Source organism: Rosa rugosa, chromosome 5 (assembly GCF_958449725.1).
Source record: "Rosa rugosa chromosome 5, drRosRugo1.1, whole genome shotgun sequence".
NCBI lineage: Eukaryota > Viridiplantae > Streptophyta > Magnoliopsida > Rosales > Rosaceae > Rosa > Rosa rugosa.
The window spans coordinates 48,838,866-48,855,223 of NC_084824.1; the positions used below are offsets into that span (position 1 = coordinate 48,838,866).

Sequence of the window (16,358 nt, forward strand, 5' to 3'; positions counted from 1 at the left end):
TTTAAATATATTTTATATCTATCGATCTGAACCGTTGATTATTATTAGTTTTATTTCATATTAAATTATAACCGTTCGATTTTAAATTTTCCAAACCCTAAGGGAGTAAGGGGGTATCTCAATTCACAATTCAGATCGAGCCCTCTCTCAGTCTCTCTCAGACTCGAACCCTCTCCAGTCTCCGCCTCTCGACCTCTCCTTCAGCCCTTTGAAGTTTGAACTTCGAACTATCCAAGAATCGAACCCAGAGATGCGCCGGTGAAGTTCGAACCTAGCGTCCTACGGCCGGTGAGTTTTCCCTAAGAGTACCTCGATTTTTGTTTCAATTTTAGCTAGATGCGCCTGGATCTCAAGTGGTATCTATGAGTGGTATTTATGCGCCTGGATCTGTGATTTGTTGCTCTTTCTTTACCAATATGTTCTGGGTTTTCATGGTTTCCCTTCTGTGCTTGTAGGAACAGGAGGATCGAGGACTGAGTTTGAGTGTTTGACTGTTTGAGACTTTGAGGGAGATGAAGAAGAAGAGGGAGAGCTGGGTCTGGTCTTAATCTTAAGGCCGTGTTTGGATCGCAGCTTTTCTACTCTGGTAGTCTCAAGTTTTGTGAAGTTCTGGGCTTTTTTGGGGATTGGCTTATCTGATTGGTGAGTTTTCTGGGGTTCTTACTTTGCTGCTGTAAAGGGTCTTAGAAGGTGTGGTTCTTGAAGGGTTTTTTTAATGGGTTGTGTTTAGTTTCTGGATTTGAATTGTTGATGGGTGATATATGAGTTTTTGCAAAGAATGTTTTCCATTTCTTAAGAAGATAAGGAGATCTAAATTGTTTTCATTTCGTTTTGTTATGCCACTTTGTTTCATGTATATTTTGATATTTGTGATTGGGGGACGGAAAAGAATTGAACTTTTCTGGTGGGTTTTCTACTTAGTTTTCAGGATTTGGGGACTGAATATATTAACTTGTTAACATTTCTAACATTCAGGTAAATATATTTGCAGGATTTTCATCAGAAAGGCTGTCCATCCATGCTATTGGTCACTTCACATTTGATGTATTGCTTTATTTGCTCATGGTTGAACTGAAGTGATGATGAGATGAAGATGAACTGAAGTTGATGTATTGCTTTAAAAGTTCTCTTGTTTATTTGCTTCTGCTTGAACTGAAGTGATGATGAGATGAAGTGTTGAACTTTGTTTATTTTTCATTTGCAGATTTGCTTATGGTTGAGCCTTTAAATTCATATGGTTATTGCTGTTTGAGTTTGCTGGACAGGTTTGGCCGTTTGGGCTTTTACAATTGCAGTTGGGCCGGAGCTGAAATCTGGCCCAATCTTAAAGTCGGTTGGAGGCCCAACCAACCGAAACCAATCGGCTATCTCGGTATACCGAGAAGTTGGTATACCGACTTTTTGGCCGGTAATTGGTAGCCCATTTTGTGTACCAACAATGTTCGGTTCAGTAGGTGGTATTGGGCTTCAAGGTCCGGTACCGAACCGAACCCAGCCCTAGTAAAATTAAGGTCTTCGAGTGAAGACCTCAATTTTGTATGCCAAAAAAAAAGAAAAAGATATTTGTTGTATTATATGACAAGATCATGATTCTTTTTTGTGTTCTATGATGATTCAATTTCATACTAACAAGTTCTAGTCATTAGTCAAAGAATGAAAGTTTAGGTTCACACTACTATACAAAGTTAATCAGACAATTGTCAATAAAAACTGTTATCGTCTAGTAGCTTGTCGTCTTATCGATCTCATTCAAACAAAATTCAGACAAATATCAATAACAATTGTTAGTTTCTCAGTCACACAACACATCTAGATAAATATGTGTTGTCTGAATTTACCCAAATTCTAATAATTTGGTTGAAGTATCGTAGAATATGGACTTAGACAACGACTTGTTACTTTTGTGTTGAGTGAAATTATATTAGGACAACAATGTTTTGAGGGCTATGTTGTGTGTGATGATGTCCAACAACAATAATATGGGAATATTATTGTCTAGAATGAACCTCAAACAAGAGTTCATTTTGACTCTGTGTGGAAAACATTCTCGAACAAGCATGTTTCATTCATTGAAATGAATAGTACTAACTATTTATAGTACTAAATATTAGTGTTAAATATACGTGAGTCAGTATGTGGATTTTGGCCCAACTGATTTAATTGGGCCGTAGTAATGCTTTACAATGCTTCAACCATTTCAGTGAAGTGGTTTTTGAGCTTTAATGAACTCTTAAGAAGATGTTTACATTTGATCTACTTTTAAACTCAAGTCAATTGTTGAACTATGATTGTTGTGGATTTAATGACTTATTGCTCCTTCTATGTTCTAAAAAAAATTCAGAATGATTACAATATTTTGTGATCGAGACAACAATCTTTGAAAGAGTGGCATTCTACAAAAAGTAGTAAGCCTCACAAGTTTTCAACTACGAATCTCCATTGGAATTTTGGTCTCATATATAAGAGGTCAGGAGTTCGAGCCCCATCAAAGGTGGGAATGGGGTGGAGTTTTTTTTAAAAAAAAAAAAAAAAAAAGCACAGCGAGACAATTGAGCTTACACTTAAATAACTTCCTCTCTTTTATTTTTGGTCTGAATGGGATGGTTCAATGTAAAAGCACAAGCAACAACCTTTTTGAAAGACAATAATTCCACATGTTTAGGAGAGGAAGTACAGAGAGTGCCAAAAGACCTGATAGGATATACTGAGCTATCATAAACAAAGAAAGTATTCAAAGCATAACTTTGCATTACCAATCTCAAACTTTGATTCTAAGCAGCAATTATACCTCACTAGGGACAAAATCAGAAAATTTAATGTTGCCAGCAACTTCAGAAAAGAAATGAGTTAATTACAAACTTGGGAGAGTAAAACAAGAAACTAATATGAAAATTGAGGATTCAAGCAATCTATTGGATTGTGATCATCCGACTGAATCAAAGATGAACCTATATATGCCCCTTTAACATCAGTATAGGACACAAAAAGACCTCAGCAAAACATCAAAATCTCAGAAAGCACTAGCACTAGGAGGAGATATCAATCATCTGAAAGAGTGTACAGCGTCCCAAACTAGATTGTTTGGAACTGGGTTAGCAAGATCACGAGCCAGCAAAGTTTAGAAAAATGGTTGACAATCAAGATGATAGTATCAAAAAACTATGTGCACACTAGGGAAATTGCCGAATTCATTAAAATGTATAAAATCAAGAAAGGATCCAATAGAAGAACTAAAAATGTAAACTTTGCACATACTTCCAGTAAAAAGCTCACTAGCACAGCATAAGGAGGCTCCGCATCCCACATAGTAACATCTTTACTTGCAAGATTGGGTCCAAGTAAAATACCTTAGCGCCTTACCTAGTTAACTACAACCATACTGGTTGTAGCCAGTGTCATACACATCCTACAACGTTACAGGGCCACACAATTACTTCTCACACACGACTAAGAACTACATTGGAGAAGCTGGTCCTCTAGATTCAAAACCCCTGGAACTCAAATCCAATTACAGCTTCAACTCCTGAACCTTAGGCATACTCATATCACCTCCTTATACCAGTAAATGGGATAAAAGAAAACTCAAGTAGCACAGAAATTAAACACTGATGAAAATATAATCTCCTTCGAGTCTACACTTTTTTTCTCCAACTATTGGTCAGATAGTTTTAGCAGCACATACAAATATTAGTGTATGCCAATATTGTTTCTTCTATAAAAAGAAATTGCTTTACCTGCAAGCTTGAGACCAAAAAAAATTACCTTCCCTGCACCACTACTCAGAATAGCAAGTGTCATACACATCCCATGATGTAACAAGTCACTCTGCGCTGCACACTGAAGGCATCAGGAAATCTGGGCAGCCCCACTTTTGACTGCTTGTGCTAGTCCCTCTTCTATAAGCCATCTGTAAGAATTAATGTGGACTTATCAATGTTCAATAAGGACCACAACAACTTAGCTACCTTATTTGCAGAATAAGTAATTTGACAGTGCTTGAATTATTTGAGTCCATGACCTCTTTATCTATAATCAGTACTGAATACGGTATACACATGGCTCCAACACCTACATTTGAGAAAATCAACAGAGAGCTAGCGAACAAGGCAGATACTTGTTGCTATACACATGGCGAAGCTACCACCAAGGAAGAGAAGGATCCTCATTCGCGATCAAAAGTAGTCTCCTTCGCATGGGGGGCACGCTAAAGTTCTGATCTCCTACAACCTGCCCAAGTTTCACCAATTCACTACATACCAGACATCAGATCCATGGGGGGGGGGGGGGCAATAAAGTTGGCAAAGAAAGCGTCAGTTCATAACAAAGGCAATTCAGATTATGACATTCAAGCTAATTTATGGCCTATTTAGAGGCCTATATGGAAACAGTCAAGCCAATACAAGTGGCTTTGGAGCGACAACATTATAAGAGTAGTGCTGATTCAAGACCTCTTCAGTCAAGACGAAGACCTTTGACTTCGAGGTCTGGGGGGCAATGTTTGGACCCAAAATGAGCATTTTGGCCTGACAAGGCACGTCTTGGAGAAATTGAGCCAATGTCAGTGGCTCAAGCTATATATTGTTGACAAGTTCGAAATATATATTTAGAGGCTAAATAAAGCCTACTATGGAAGCATGGAAGCATGAAAAGTCAACTTTAGCACATTTTCCTACTTCGGCTAGGAGAAACCGAGCTAAACAAGGAAGGAGGGGCGGCAGACTAACCAAACGAAATCGAAATGAGCTAAAACTTTCTAGATTAAATCTAGAAAGCCCAAGGATCATTTCTTATGAAGAGTTCCAGAGCTAGTTTTGAGTGGAATGCCTTCAAACAATCAGTCTAATTTTATGCAGAAGCAAAACTGGAAAACTGGACCTATAAGAGGTCCAGCAGCGTTTCCGGCCCAACCACTATATCAAAAGCTCTGAAATTTGACCAGGATGATCTACACTTATAGTGGAACATTTGTTATGAAGAAGTCATGGTCAAAATCTAAATTCTTGATGGAGATATAATTGAAGGAAAAAAGGAGCCGAAAGTGCTTCCTTATCTCCAAAATTCATTATTCCTTATCTCCAATTATGCCTCCTTATCTCTTTATCTCCGAAATTCATCATTCTTTATCTCCAATTATGCTTCCTTATCTCCAAAATTCATCATTTCTTATCTCCAATTAATGCTCCACTATCATTTGTTTAATGCTAAACACTTTGACATGGTAGCCTATAAATAGAGGTTACAATGAAACACTACAACACACAATTCACAACAACAATCTCTAAGATTATCCAAGCCTCTCTAGAGCAACCCCTCTCTAAGAGCAACTCCTCTCTTTCTCTTACCGGTGATCACACTCCAGTCCTAGTCTTCTCAAGAGCCGACTGTCAGTGCCACCAAACCCTCTGTCAACGTGCTTCGGTCCTAGTCTCCTCGGGAGCCGACTATAGTACCGCGACCACAACGGTTACGGAACCAGCCAAGCAAGGGTAACGCCCTCGCAAACCAACCAAGCTAAAGTCACGCTTTAGCAAGTTCTCTCTACTTCCCGGTGATTTCGCTCTGCTTAACCTACAACGTTGAGTATCGACTTGGTGACACAAGACAAAGTCCTCCAGCACGAGGCACAAAGAATCCTGCGACGAGGTTGGTGCTCTCCTCGTCTACAGTCGCTCAAAAGAAGTCAGGTCAAGGGACACCCCCAACGACCGCACCCGAACGGTGCTGGCACGCCCGCGCAGAAAAGAGACTGTTGACCAGCTGCAGCAAAATTGGAGCCAAACATCCTTGTTGAAAATTATTGTTGACAAATTTATTTAAAATTTTTATGAGATTTATGTAACCATATATTTTAATACATAATATAAATGGAATATTAGCATGATTTTGTTTCATTTCCTTACACAAACCAAACACTAGAATGAAACAACGTATATTTTCTCCTTTGCTTTTCCAACATATATTAGAAGGATGGTGACTACTTTGTGTTTGACGTCACACCATCATATTCCTACAGAACAATCGGTGCTTGATTGCACCAGCATGGTCTACCTCTGAGGACTTTATTCTGATCCCATTTCAAATGCGATCACAAAGCTATCCTCCGCTCTCTGCCTCTCTGTTATATCTTGAAATCCTTCTCCAACACCTAGACATGCTGGAAAAATCGATGAAGATCATTCAAGTCGGTTGCTATCCGCGCCAGCAGTCGCACAAGCAAATAGGACTGTGAACCCCTATGCGGGGCTCCTCTTTCCATTCTTGAGATATCTATGATCTCACTGCCGGCAAGTGCCAAGGAAGCAGTAACAGCATCGATGGACGTCATTGGGAACTAGTTCAATTGTAAAATCGGATGAAAATGCCGTCACAGTTTGAGACTGGCCGGTTTGGAATGCGTCGAAGCAGTGGCGCTTAGGGTGTCGTTGTAGAGTGCTAGGGTTAGAAATTGAGTACGGGTTTTGTAACCCTAATGATTTTACATCTATGATTTTTTTTGTTTAAGGGTAATAATGGTAAAAAATAAAAAACTTATGAAATCTCATTTCTCTCATTTTTTTTTTCTTTTTTTTTTTCTCTTTCGAAAGGATGAAGTCTCAGTACGTAATACGAATTCGTTAACATGCCACCGAGCCATTTTTTAACAACATAATGAATCAGAACTTTTATTGCTGCCCGCCCTACTGAATCAGCCGCTGTATTTGTTATGCTAATAATTAAGAATTGTTTTCCCCTACTTTGTTGCATCAGAAACTAAACCATAAGCTTCTGATGAAAACTAAGGAGTTCTAGTAAGATTTATAATATGAATGTATTACCGTTGACAACACCTACTTCTTTTTAAGTATAGTATATATATGAAATATCTTCTTAATAACCCACAATAATTCTCTCTGCAGTAACTATTGTACGACATGCATAGCACCTGAAAAGTTGCTAGTCTTATTATTAAATAGAACAAATATTTTCGATTATGAACCTATTTTATTGATGACAAGGTAGCAAGGTTACAAATTAAACGACATGCCAGCAGCAACAAGTACTTATAAATCAAGGAAATTCATCAATAATTGCTGCAGCCACACTAGCAACATCTGCCACATCTTTGTTAAATTTTGTCAGAGGATGATCAGACCTACTGCCTGGAAAATTTTGTTCGCATGTATTAGCCCCAATCACAGCATTATTCATACCTTCCAATGCAAACATAGCTCTTCCCAACTTGATTGCCTGATAGACTGTTGGGAAATACTCTACAATTGCCTTGTAACTTTCAGCGCAATCTTTCAAGGATTTATCTCCGGGGCTTTTCTTGAGCAATTGGTTGATTTTGTTTAGAGTCGCTGTGGACTTTGCCTTCACCACATCGATCATTATGACAGCTAAGCCATAAATGTCTGCTTGGGCGCTCCGAGGGTCGGATTTAAGAGACGAGAGACAGACCGAAGGGTTTGGTGTTCTACTACATGTTTTGCCAACGATATTGGCTTCGGTTGGCAAAACTGCAGTTTGAACGAAAAGTATGAGTACTCCCGCTAAACACATCAAACTCTTCATTTTTAGGACGAAGGATTGAGAATTGGTGGATGCTTATGTAGAAGTTGATGATGAAATGGAGGACTGAATGTTTTGTATATTTGCTTATTTGTGGTATATATGAATCCCTCTCCATATATATAGCCATATAGGGCATTCAAGATTTTATGTGTTTTTATGGAGATATCAAATATTGGTTGAATTACTGCACCGTTAATTTTGACCGAGATAACATGCATAAGGAAAACATCAATTTATTAGTTTCTTCTTAAAATGCTAATAAATCAAGCACAATTAAATGGGCTTCCTTCTTTTCCCTTGTAACGTACCAAACGGATACAACCTTTTTTTTTTTTTTTGAATAGAAGGTTCATATCATAGATGACCAACCAAAAAGCCAGAGTCTACATACCCTTACAAGACAGAAAAATGGCTGGGTAACAACCAAACTCCTATCTAAGTACTGCAAACTCATTACAAGTCAAATGGAGCCCACTGTTAAAGCGGACTCATAAACAAAGAACAACTCCGTGTCTTCTGAGGCAAAATCATCTTCTAGCTAACCATCCGCCAATCACGCAATTGTGGTACGAAATAGAAAGCTACTTCCCAGCAAACAAATAGGATCCAATTCCTCATCTATAAGCCACTTTCTCCAGTCCAACTCGAGATAATTACCAATTCCGGAGAACCATGATCTAAGTTATGACTGGCACTTTAGAGACCATAAAGGCCCAACATCGCCCAAGGAGGTCCATCTCTCGAGCTAGGCTAGCCCAAGCACTAGGTAATGAATGAGGGTGTCAAGGCACCCTCCAACCTGGCCCAACTCTGAAGAGAATATTTAAACTGGGCCCAAAAGAGGTGAAGCCCGGCCACATCGTCCAGGCCCAGACCCAGAGGCCCAACCCCAGACAAAACCACTGGCCAGAGCTCTACTCCCCTGTTGCCAGCCTGCCGCCGCCCCGTCCGGTGGACGTCCAACCCAGACAGTCATCCTTGTATCCATTCCCCTTCCAATCAAAACCAGTTCTTCGATCAGAAGCGGCACCACTCGATCGCAAAACAAATCGGGAGAAAACCGAATTCAACCGTCGATCCCGACGCTGAATCGATCAAGCACCAGCAGAAACAATCTCCGGCTCCCCAAACTACTATACTCTCCTCGACACCGCCAGCCGAGACGCACCAATCTTCCGCTATCAGGCCGACGCCGATCTAATTTATCTTCAAATCGGAGGCGATTCGATCGTCAGGCGCCACCAAACCACTGTGAAGCAAGACGCCCAAGGTTTCCCAACCACGACGAGGCACCTCGTCGGTACTAACAACAAACGACAACCGGAAATTTTCCGCTGCCGCCACCGCACACTACTCAAAACCCTAGGGCTTTGCTAGAGAGTTTATTAAAAAGTTGACTTCCGCGGATCCCAAACGGATACAACCTTATTTATGAGTTATGTGTATATCTCTAACATTAAAAATAACCACTGCAAGTGGCCTAGTGGTTATTCCCTAGTTGGGTGTGCTCTCCAACCTAGGTTCGAACCCCGAAGTTGTCACAGTGGTCAGGCACTGTGCTGCAATGCACAGTTGGAGCATTTCATATGCGCCGAAGGGGTTTATCTTGGGCCTAGGAAGCCTTTGGGTTCCCCTTGACAAAGTCAAAAAAAAAAAAAAAACATTAAAAATTAGTTGACTGATGTACAACTCTGATTCTATGCCTTGTAATCCTCCATATAAAGAGGCTCCTATTATCAATGAAAGTACAACAATTTCTCTCTCAAATATCGATTCCCTAAAACACATTATCAGCACGAAGTCCTAACCCTGAAATCCTAAAATCGTAGCCTTCAAACCCTAGCTACCACCGCCGCATATATTGAAGCCCCAGATTCCAGGAGCCCAAAACTGGCGGCGCCACCCCCAGAACTGGCTGGAATCGCCCTGAACCGGCCGTTAGAAGTGACTGAACTGGAACCGCTATCCTCACCAGCCCCTGTCGAGTCCTGCCGAGAAGCTACCGAGAAGCTGCAGAGACTCTACCGAGACCTGCCGACAGCCCCGCAAGCGCCTGCAGAGACCTACCGACAGCTTGTGCACCAGCCCCGCAAGCCCTCGCCTACCCCTCGCACAAGCCCTGCAGCAGCCTCGCCAACCCCCCAGCCTCGCCTGCAGCCACCGCCGACCATCAGTTTCCGGCGACTTTTCCGGCAATTTTCTACACTTTTCAAGGAATTTTTTACTAAAAGTTCCCGTTTTTTGAGTTTTTATTCAAATTTTTTTTTTCTCAGGGACTTGCAATCTCCCTTCTTCTACCCCCCCCCCCTTTCTTCTTCATAGGGGAGACCAAAAAGCCGAACTGTGGGGGTTCGTGCTCACTCCAAGCTTGGAGCTTGTAGAGTCCTCCAAACTTAGAGTTTGTTAAGAAGTTATGATCAACCACAAATACATCATTGTTTCGATCTAATCCAATACCTCTTGGAATTGGATTTCTTGGAAGCAACTACGCTCAGAAATTCTTAATTTCTTGGAAGCGACTACGCTCAGAATTTTTTATTGTTTTCGTGGTAGCCTTTTTCGCTCCAAAACTAACCCTAATCTTTTGTTATTTTTTAGGATAAGTAACCTGAACAAGTTGAACTTTGTTCCACTGGAGACAACAAGAGCAGGATACCATAAGTGGGTCCGTGATGTGCGCCAGCATCTTAAGGCTGATGGGATCCTAGATACGATCCAAGAGCCAAGTCAGAACGTGCTTACTCCTCAACAAGCTGCCGCTTATGAAGCGAATAAAGCTACGAGAGAGGCCAATGAAGCTAAAGCCATAATTCTCATGACAATGGCACATGAATGACATGCTCTAGAATGAGTACCTGAATGAGGAAGACCCTAGAAAGCTATGGGTAGAACTCGAGCAGTGTTTTGGCAACGTTCGTGACTCCCTGCTTCCAGATTTAGAAGTGAGATGGCATAGCCTCCGCTTCTGTGACTTCAAGTCCGTACTTGACTACAATTCGGAAGCCCTTCGTATCAAGTCTTTGATGGAGTTCTATGGCAAGACCATCACTGATATGATGTTGATCGAGAAGACTCTCTCTACCTTCCCCTTCTCTGCACTGATGATTGCAAAGAATTATCGAATTTATGTAAATGCAGGACGCGTCACAAGGTTTCATAAGCTTATTGGGGCCAAGAACGTAGCTGAGAAGCACGACAATATCCTTGTGAAGAACTATAACTCTAGACCCATGGGAACCAAGTCTATTACAGAGTCTAATTATAGTCGTGCCCCCAAGGGAGGACGCAAGGAGCGAAACCCTAAGAGTAGGGATAATTCTGGACGTTCTGGTCCATATTTTAGCCCCAAAGAGGAAGGAAACCGCCAAGATAGGCGTACACGAAACCGTGGAGGTCAACGTGTGAAGAGAGAGAGAGAGACCAAGCCTCCTGCTATGGTGGTGATGCCACTAAGGAAAGAAGCCGTCCTCAACACGCCCCTAAAGCGTCTCGATCAAGGGAGCCTGACCATAATATGCTTGTCTTCGATGTAGAGTTTCCGAACATTGGGCCAAAGCATGTAGAGTATCCCAGAATGTTGCAGACGCATACAAGGTGTATCGTGAAGCAAGGGAAGCACATTACATGGAGCAAGAAGATTAAGATAACGATCTCGCTCTTAGGGTGGAAGACTTCAAGGGCCAAGAGACTGGCTATTTTGATTAAGTCATTTTATTTTCTAAGAGATGTAGGCAATTATCATATTATTTTTGTAGTAGATGCCAATGGTCTAGCCTTTCTTCAAAGTAGGCTCATCCAAAGTAAGTGTGATGTCTAGGAAGGTTTTGAGATAAGTGGTACTTAAGCGAGCCTTGCTCCACCGACATCCCTTTACTCACCTGGTCACATTTGTTTTGGAGTTACTGAAAGAAGTTAGACGAATGACATTGTTTTGCATTAGCTAGTTTACTCACCTGGTCACATTTGTTTTGGAGTTACCGAAAGAAGTTAGACGAATGCCATTGTTTTACATTAGCTAGTTTATTGGATTAGATTTTCTTTGGCTCAAGGGACAATGATGTAATTCCGTTTGGCTTATTAATAAAACTTGAGCTCTTTTTATTATGACTCCTTTTTAATTACGAGCCTTTTCTTTTAGGAATGGATTCTGGACAACTGCAATGTCTTGCGGATAGTGCGACAACACACACCATTCTCCGCCATAGGCAATTATTCTTGGAGATGTTGCATACATATTCCTCTGTGACTACGATGGCTGGGCCATCAGGTTTAGTTCAAGGACATGGAATTGCCCAATTCCTATATATTACCAAATGGCACCTTGATTAATGTCGCAGAAGCTCTCTACGCTCCTAAGGCAAATCGAACCTTATTGAGCTTTAAAGATATCAGAGCCAACGGATTTCATGCGGAAACGTATACTGAGAACGAAAAAGAGTTCCTTTGCATTACCTCTAATGATTGCGGACGAAAGCACATCTTAGAAAAGTTTATGTGTCAATCTAGTGGACTTTATGTCACTACAATTCGACCCATTGAATCCAATAATATGATAAGAGAAGATCTCTTGGATTCTGACACATATTGGCTTTGGCATGACCGACTAGGACATCCTGGTCGAGATATGATGATCCGTATACTAAAGACTTCACACGGACATCCATTCTTTCGAGCGAAACGAAGCAGGAATCCAAGATTGATTCCCGGACTTAGTGTGACCGCCGCTGCAGCCGCTTCTGGCACTGCAGCTGTCCACCACCGCCCTAGGGCCACCTCTGTCCCCCTTGACAATGCCATAGATGGCGTCACCCATGGCCATGATGCCATGGATGTTAATCCTCATGGCCATGGCGCCATGGATGCCACTTCCCATGGTTCTAACGCCATGATGGGTGATGTAGTCACAAATTTTGCTTCAAATAGCGCTTCTGACGCTCAGGCCCAACCAAAATCCTCATTGGTTGCAAAGCCTGTTCCTTAGGAAAATTAGGACCGAGACCGTCCTACGCAAAGGATCCAAAAATACTCATTCCGTTCTTATAGAGAATCCAAGGGGATATCTGTGGACCAATTCAATCATTTTGCGGACCTTTTAAATACTTTATGGTATTGGTTGATGCGTCGACACGCTGGTCACATGTCGCGCTGTTGTCCACTCGAAATGTTGTATATGCTAAACTCCTAGCCCATATTATCCGTCTATGGGCTCACTACCCGGACCATCCTATTAAGTCAATTCGACTTGATAATGTTGGGGAGTTTACATCGAAAACGTTCGATGACTATTGCATGTCACTGGGGATTGATGTAGAGCATCCAGTTCCCCATGTTCATACCCAAAATGGTCTCGCAGAAGCCGCTATCAAACGACTACAAATGATAGCACGGACATTGGTTATGCGCACCAATCTCCCTGTTTCCACTTAGGGATATACAATATTGCACGCAGCGACGCTAATTCATCTACGACCCACTGCCACCCAGCCTTATTCTGCGTTACAGCTAGTGACTGGGTACGAGCCTGATATCTCGCACTTACGCATATTTGGGTGTGCCATTTATGTGCCTATTAGGTCGCTACAGCGTACTAAGATGGGTCCACAGGGACGAATGGGCGTATATGTTGGATATGAGGCTCCAACAATCGTCCGCTACCTGGAACCCTTGACAGGTGATCTCTTTACCGCTAGATTTGCGGATTGTCACTTTGATGCAGTGTTCTAAAACTCGGCCGCCTAGGCGGCGCTGGGTGGTGACTCTCCGCCTCGACTAATGCATAATCGGTGGCTCTGGGCGTTCTGGAATTGGGCGGATTGTCACTTTGATAGGTGATCTCTTTACCGCTACCTGGAATCCTTGACAGGTGATCTCTTTACCGCTAGATTTGCAGATTGTCACTTTGATAGTTTGATGAGACAGTCTTCCCATCATTAGGGGGAGTTAAGAACATGAATATTCCACAGGAACGACAAGAATTGTCGTGGTCTATCCCCACTATGTCTCATCTTGATCCCCATACCGCACAGTCCTAACTTGAAGTGCGAAGAATAATCGAGCTCTAGAACGTAGCAGACACTCTTCCTGATGCATTTTCTGTTGTTGCCAAAGTGACGAGATCACATATAGCTGCTGCAAATGTGCCTGCAAGGATTGACGTCCCAAATACTGGACGTAACGCCGCTCCTGAGGTACCAGGAGATGGCGCCACTGCCCATATTGGCGGTGATGTGGCATCTATGGCCGCAGGTCCAGCGAGAAAGCGCGGTAGACCAGTTGGTTCGAAGGATTCTCGCCCTAGAAAGAGAGTGAATGAGGCACAAATAAATCCTTTGATCATCGATACTCAAAATCCGTCCCATGAGAATGTTCCGGATTATGGTTATGTCTAAGAGACATCATTGGGGGATGCCTTAATGTCAGAACCTATCCCTGAGAACGTAGAGATCTCTGTAAATTACACTAGTGTACATGGGATGTGGGAAAGAAACTCCATCACCATTGATGATGTATTCGCGTATTCTGTAGCGCGTGAGATTATTGAAACCGATGATATCGAACCACGCTCCATTGATGAATACCAACGTAGAGTTGATTGGCCAAAATGGAAAGAAGCGATCCAGGCAGAACTTGATTCTCTAGCGAAGAGAAAGGTATTCGGGCCAGTTGTGCCAATACCGCCCAATAGGTATTCATTAGAAAGAGTAATGGGAGAAACGAGATTGTAAGGTACAAAGTTCGCGTTGTGGAGTAAGGCTTCTCACAACGCCATGGAATCGACTACGAGAAGACCTATTCTCCCGTAATGAACGTTATTATGTTCCGCTACCTTGTCAGTTTGGTAATTTCTGAAAAACTGAACATGCAGCTTATGGATGTGGTTACTGCGTATCTATATGGGGATCTAGATACAGAGATATACATGAAGGTTCCACATGGACTTCAATTACCCAAGTCAAGTGGCTCTAAACCACGGAGCGTGTTTGCAATAAAGTTGAAACGCTCACTATATGGATTAAAACAATCAGGATGGATATGGTATAACCGTCTAAGTGACTATTTGATTGGGAAGGGATATGTTAATAATGAAGTATGCCCATGTGTGTTCATAAAAAGAACAAGTTCCGGATTTGCAATAGTAGTGGTGTATGTCGATGACATGAACATAATTGGCACCCTTAAAGAGTTAAGGGAAACCGCTGAACACTTGAAATCCGAGTTTGAGATTAAATATCTTGGGAGAACACGGTTTTGCCTCGGTTTGGAACTTGAGCACCGTGAAGATGGTATTCTGATTCATCAATCAGCTTATACCCAAAAGATGCTTAGGCGTTTCAATACTAATAAAGTTAAGCCTTCAAGCACCCCAATGGTCGTCTATAGTCTTGATCCAAAGAAGGATCCATTCCATCCAAAAGATGACGACGAAGATGTGCTAGAGGCAGAAGTGCCCTACCTAAGTGCAATAGGCGCATTATTGTACTTAGCTCAATGCACAAGGCCTGACATCTCTTTTGCTGTGAACTTGTTAGCTAGATATAGCTGTGCGCCAACACGACGCCATTAGATTGGTGTTAAAGATATCTTTTGATACCTAATTGGTACAATTGATATGGGCTTGTTCTATCCCTACAGAGAGACGATGGATTCGGACCCATCATATGTCAAGAACGCCACCAACAGTGGTCTGCGTTCTCTCTCCCTATCCCAAAACGACATAAGTGTTTTGGAAGGTCTTGTTGATGCTGGGTACCTCTCTGACCCACACAAAGGTCGTTCCCAAGCTATTTATGTATTCACCATGGATAAGACCGTGATATCTTGGAGGTCTACTAAACAGACCCTATTCGCTACTTCTTCGAACCGTGCAAAGATTATTGCTCTTCACGAAGCAATTCATGAATGTATATGGCTTAGATCCATAGTTAGGCATGTTCGAAGCAATTGTGGTCTGAAGTCTACCACAGATGAGCCTACCAGCATTTATGAGGATAATGCTGCTTGCATTGAACAAATGAAACAAGGCTACGTCAAAGGCGACAATACCAAGCACATATCGCCCAAGTTCTTCTACAATCAGCAACAACAGAAGCTCCTCAAGATCATAGTGAACCAGGTTCGATCTGAGGACAATGTGGCAGACTTGTTTACTAAGTCATTGCCCAAATCCACGTTTGAGAAACATGTTGCAAGCACTGGCTTGCGGAAGTTATCCAAACTCCCATGATCGTAGACATCAGGAGGAGATGTCTACATGTTGATCTCGAAACGTGAAGGGTGGGTTGTGCTCTTTTTCCCCTTTGACCGAGGTTATTTTGTCCCACAGAGTTTTTGTTACTTGGCAAGGTTTTAATGAGGCAATGAGAGGAGCACCACGTTTGGGCGACACAAGGGGGAGTGTTCAAGTAAATCCAGAATTTGTGTCTGACCCAAACTCGAGGTTACTTGCTCTAGTTGAAATAGGGTTAGAATTAGAGATAATCTCGGAGAATCTTAGAGATATCCAATCAATGTATGATTACCTTTACTTGTACAACTCTGATTCTATGCCTTGTAATCCTCTATATAAAGAGACACCTATTATCAATTAAAGTACATCAATTTATCTCTCAAATATCGATTCCCTAAAACAAGAATGATAGTATGCATTTACTTTTTATCTTTCTACCAGTAACAACGGACAAAAAAGAGACGATGCATAAATACATATACCATTCCGATTTAATAAGCTCGAAGACTTTGCCTGGCAAATAACCTTTAAGATTTAGGTCCAATATATTTATCTGTGATGCCACTTTACTATGCGT

At 41.8% G+C, this 16,358-nt stretch overlaps 1 protein-coding gene across 1 annotated transcript; it reads right to left on the reverse strand.

Moving 5' to 3' along the window:
* Positions 1 to 7,047: 7,047 nt before the first annotated feature.
* Positions 7,048 to 7,554, reverse strand: LOC133711803 (cell wall / vacuolar inhibitor of fructosidase 1-like). The gene has a single exon (XM_062137896.1). The coding sequence runs from the start codon at positions 7,552 to 7,554 to the stop codon at positions 7,048 to 7,050; it is 507 nt and encodes a 168-aa protein (XP_061993880.1).
* Positions 7,555 to 16,358: the final 8,804 nt, after the last annotated feature.

Coding starts and splice junctions, on each gene's coding strand:
- LOC133711803 (XM_062137896.1), bottom strand. CDS start 7,554: ATGAAGAGTTTGATGTGTTTAGCGGGAGTACTCATACTTTTCGTTCAA.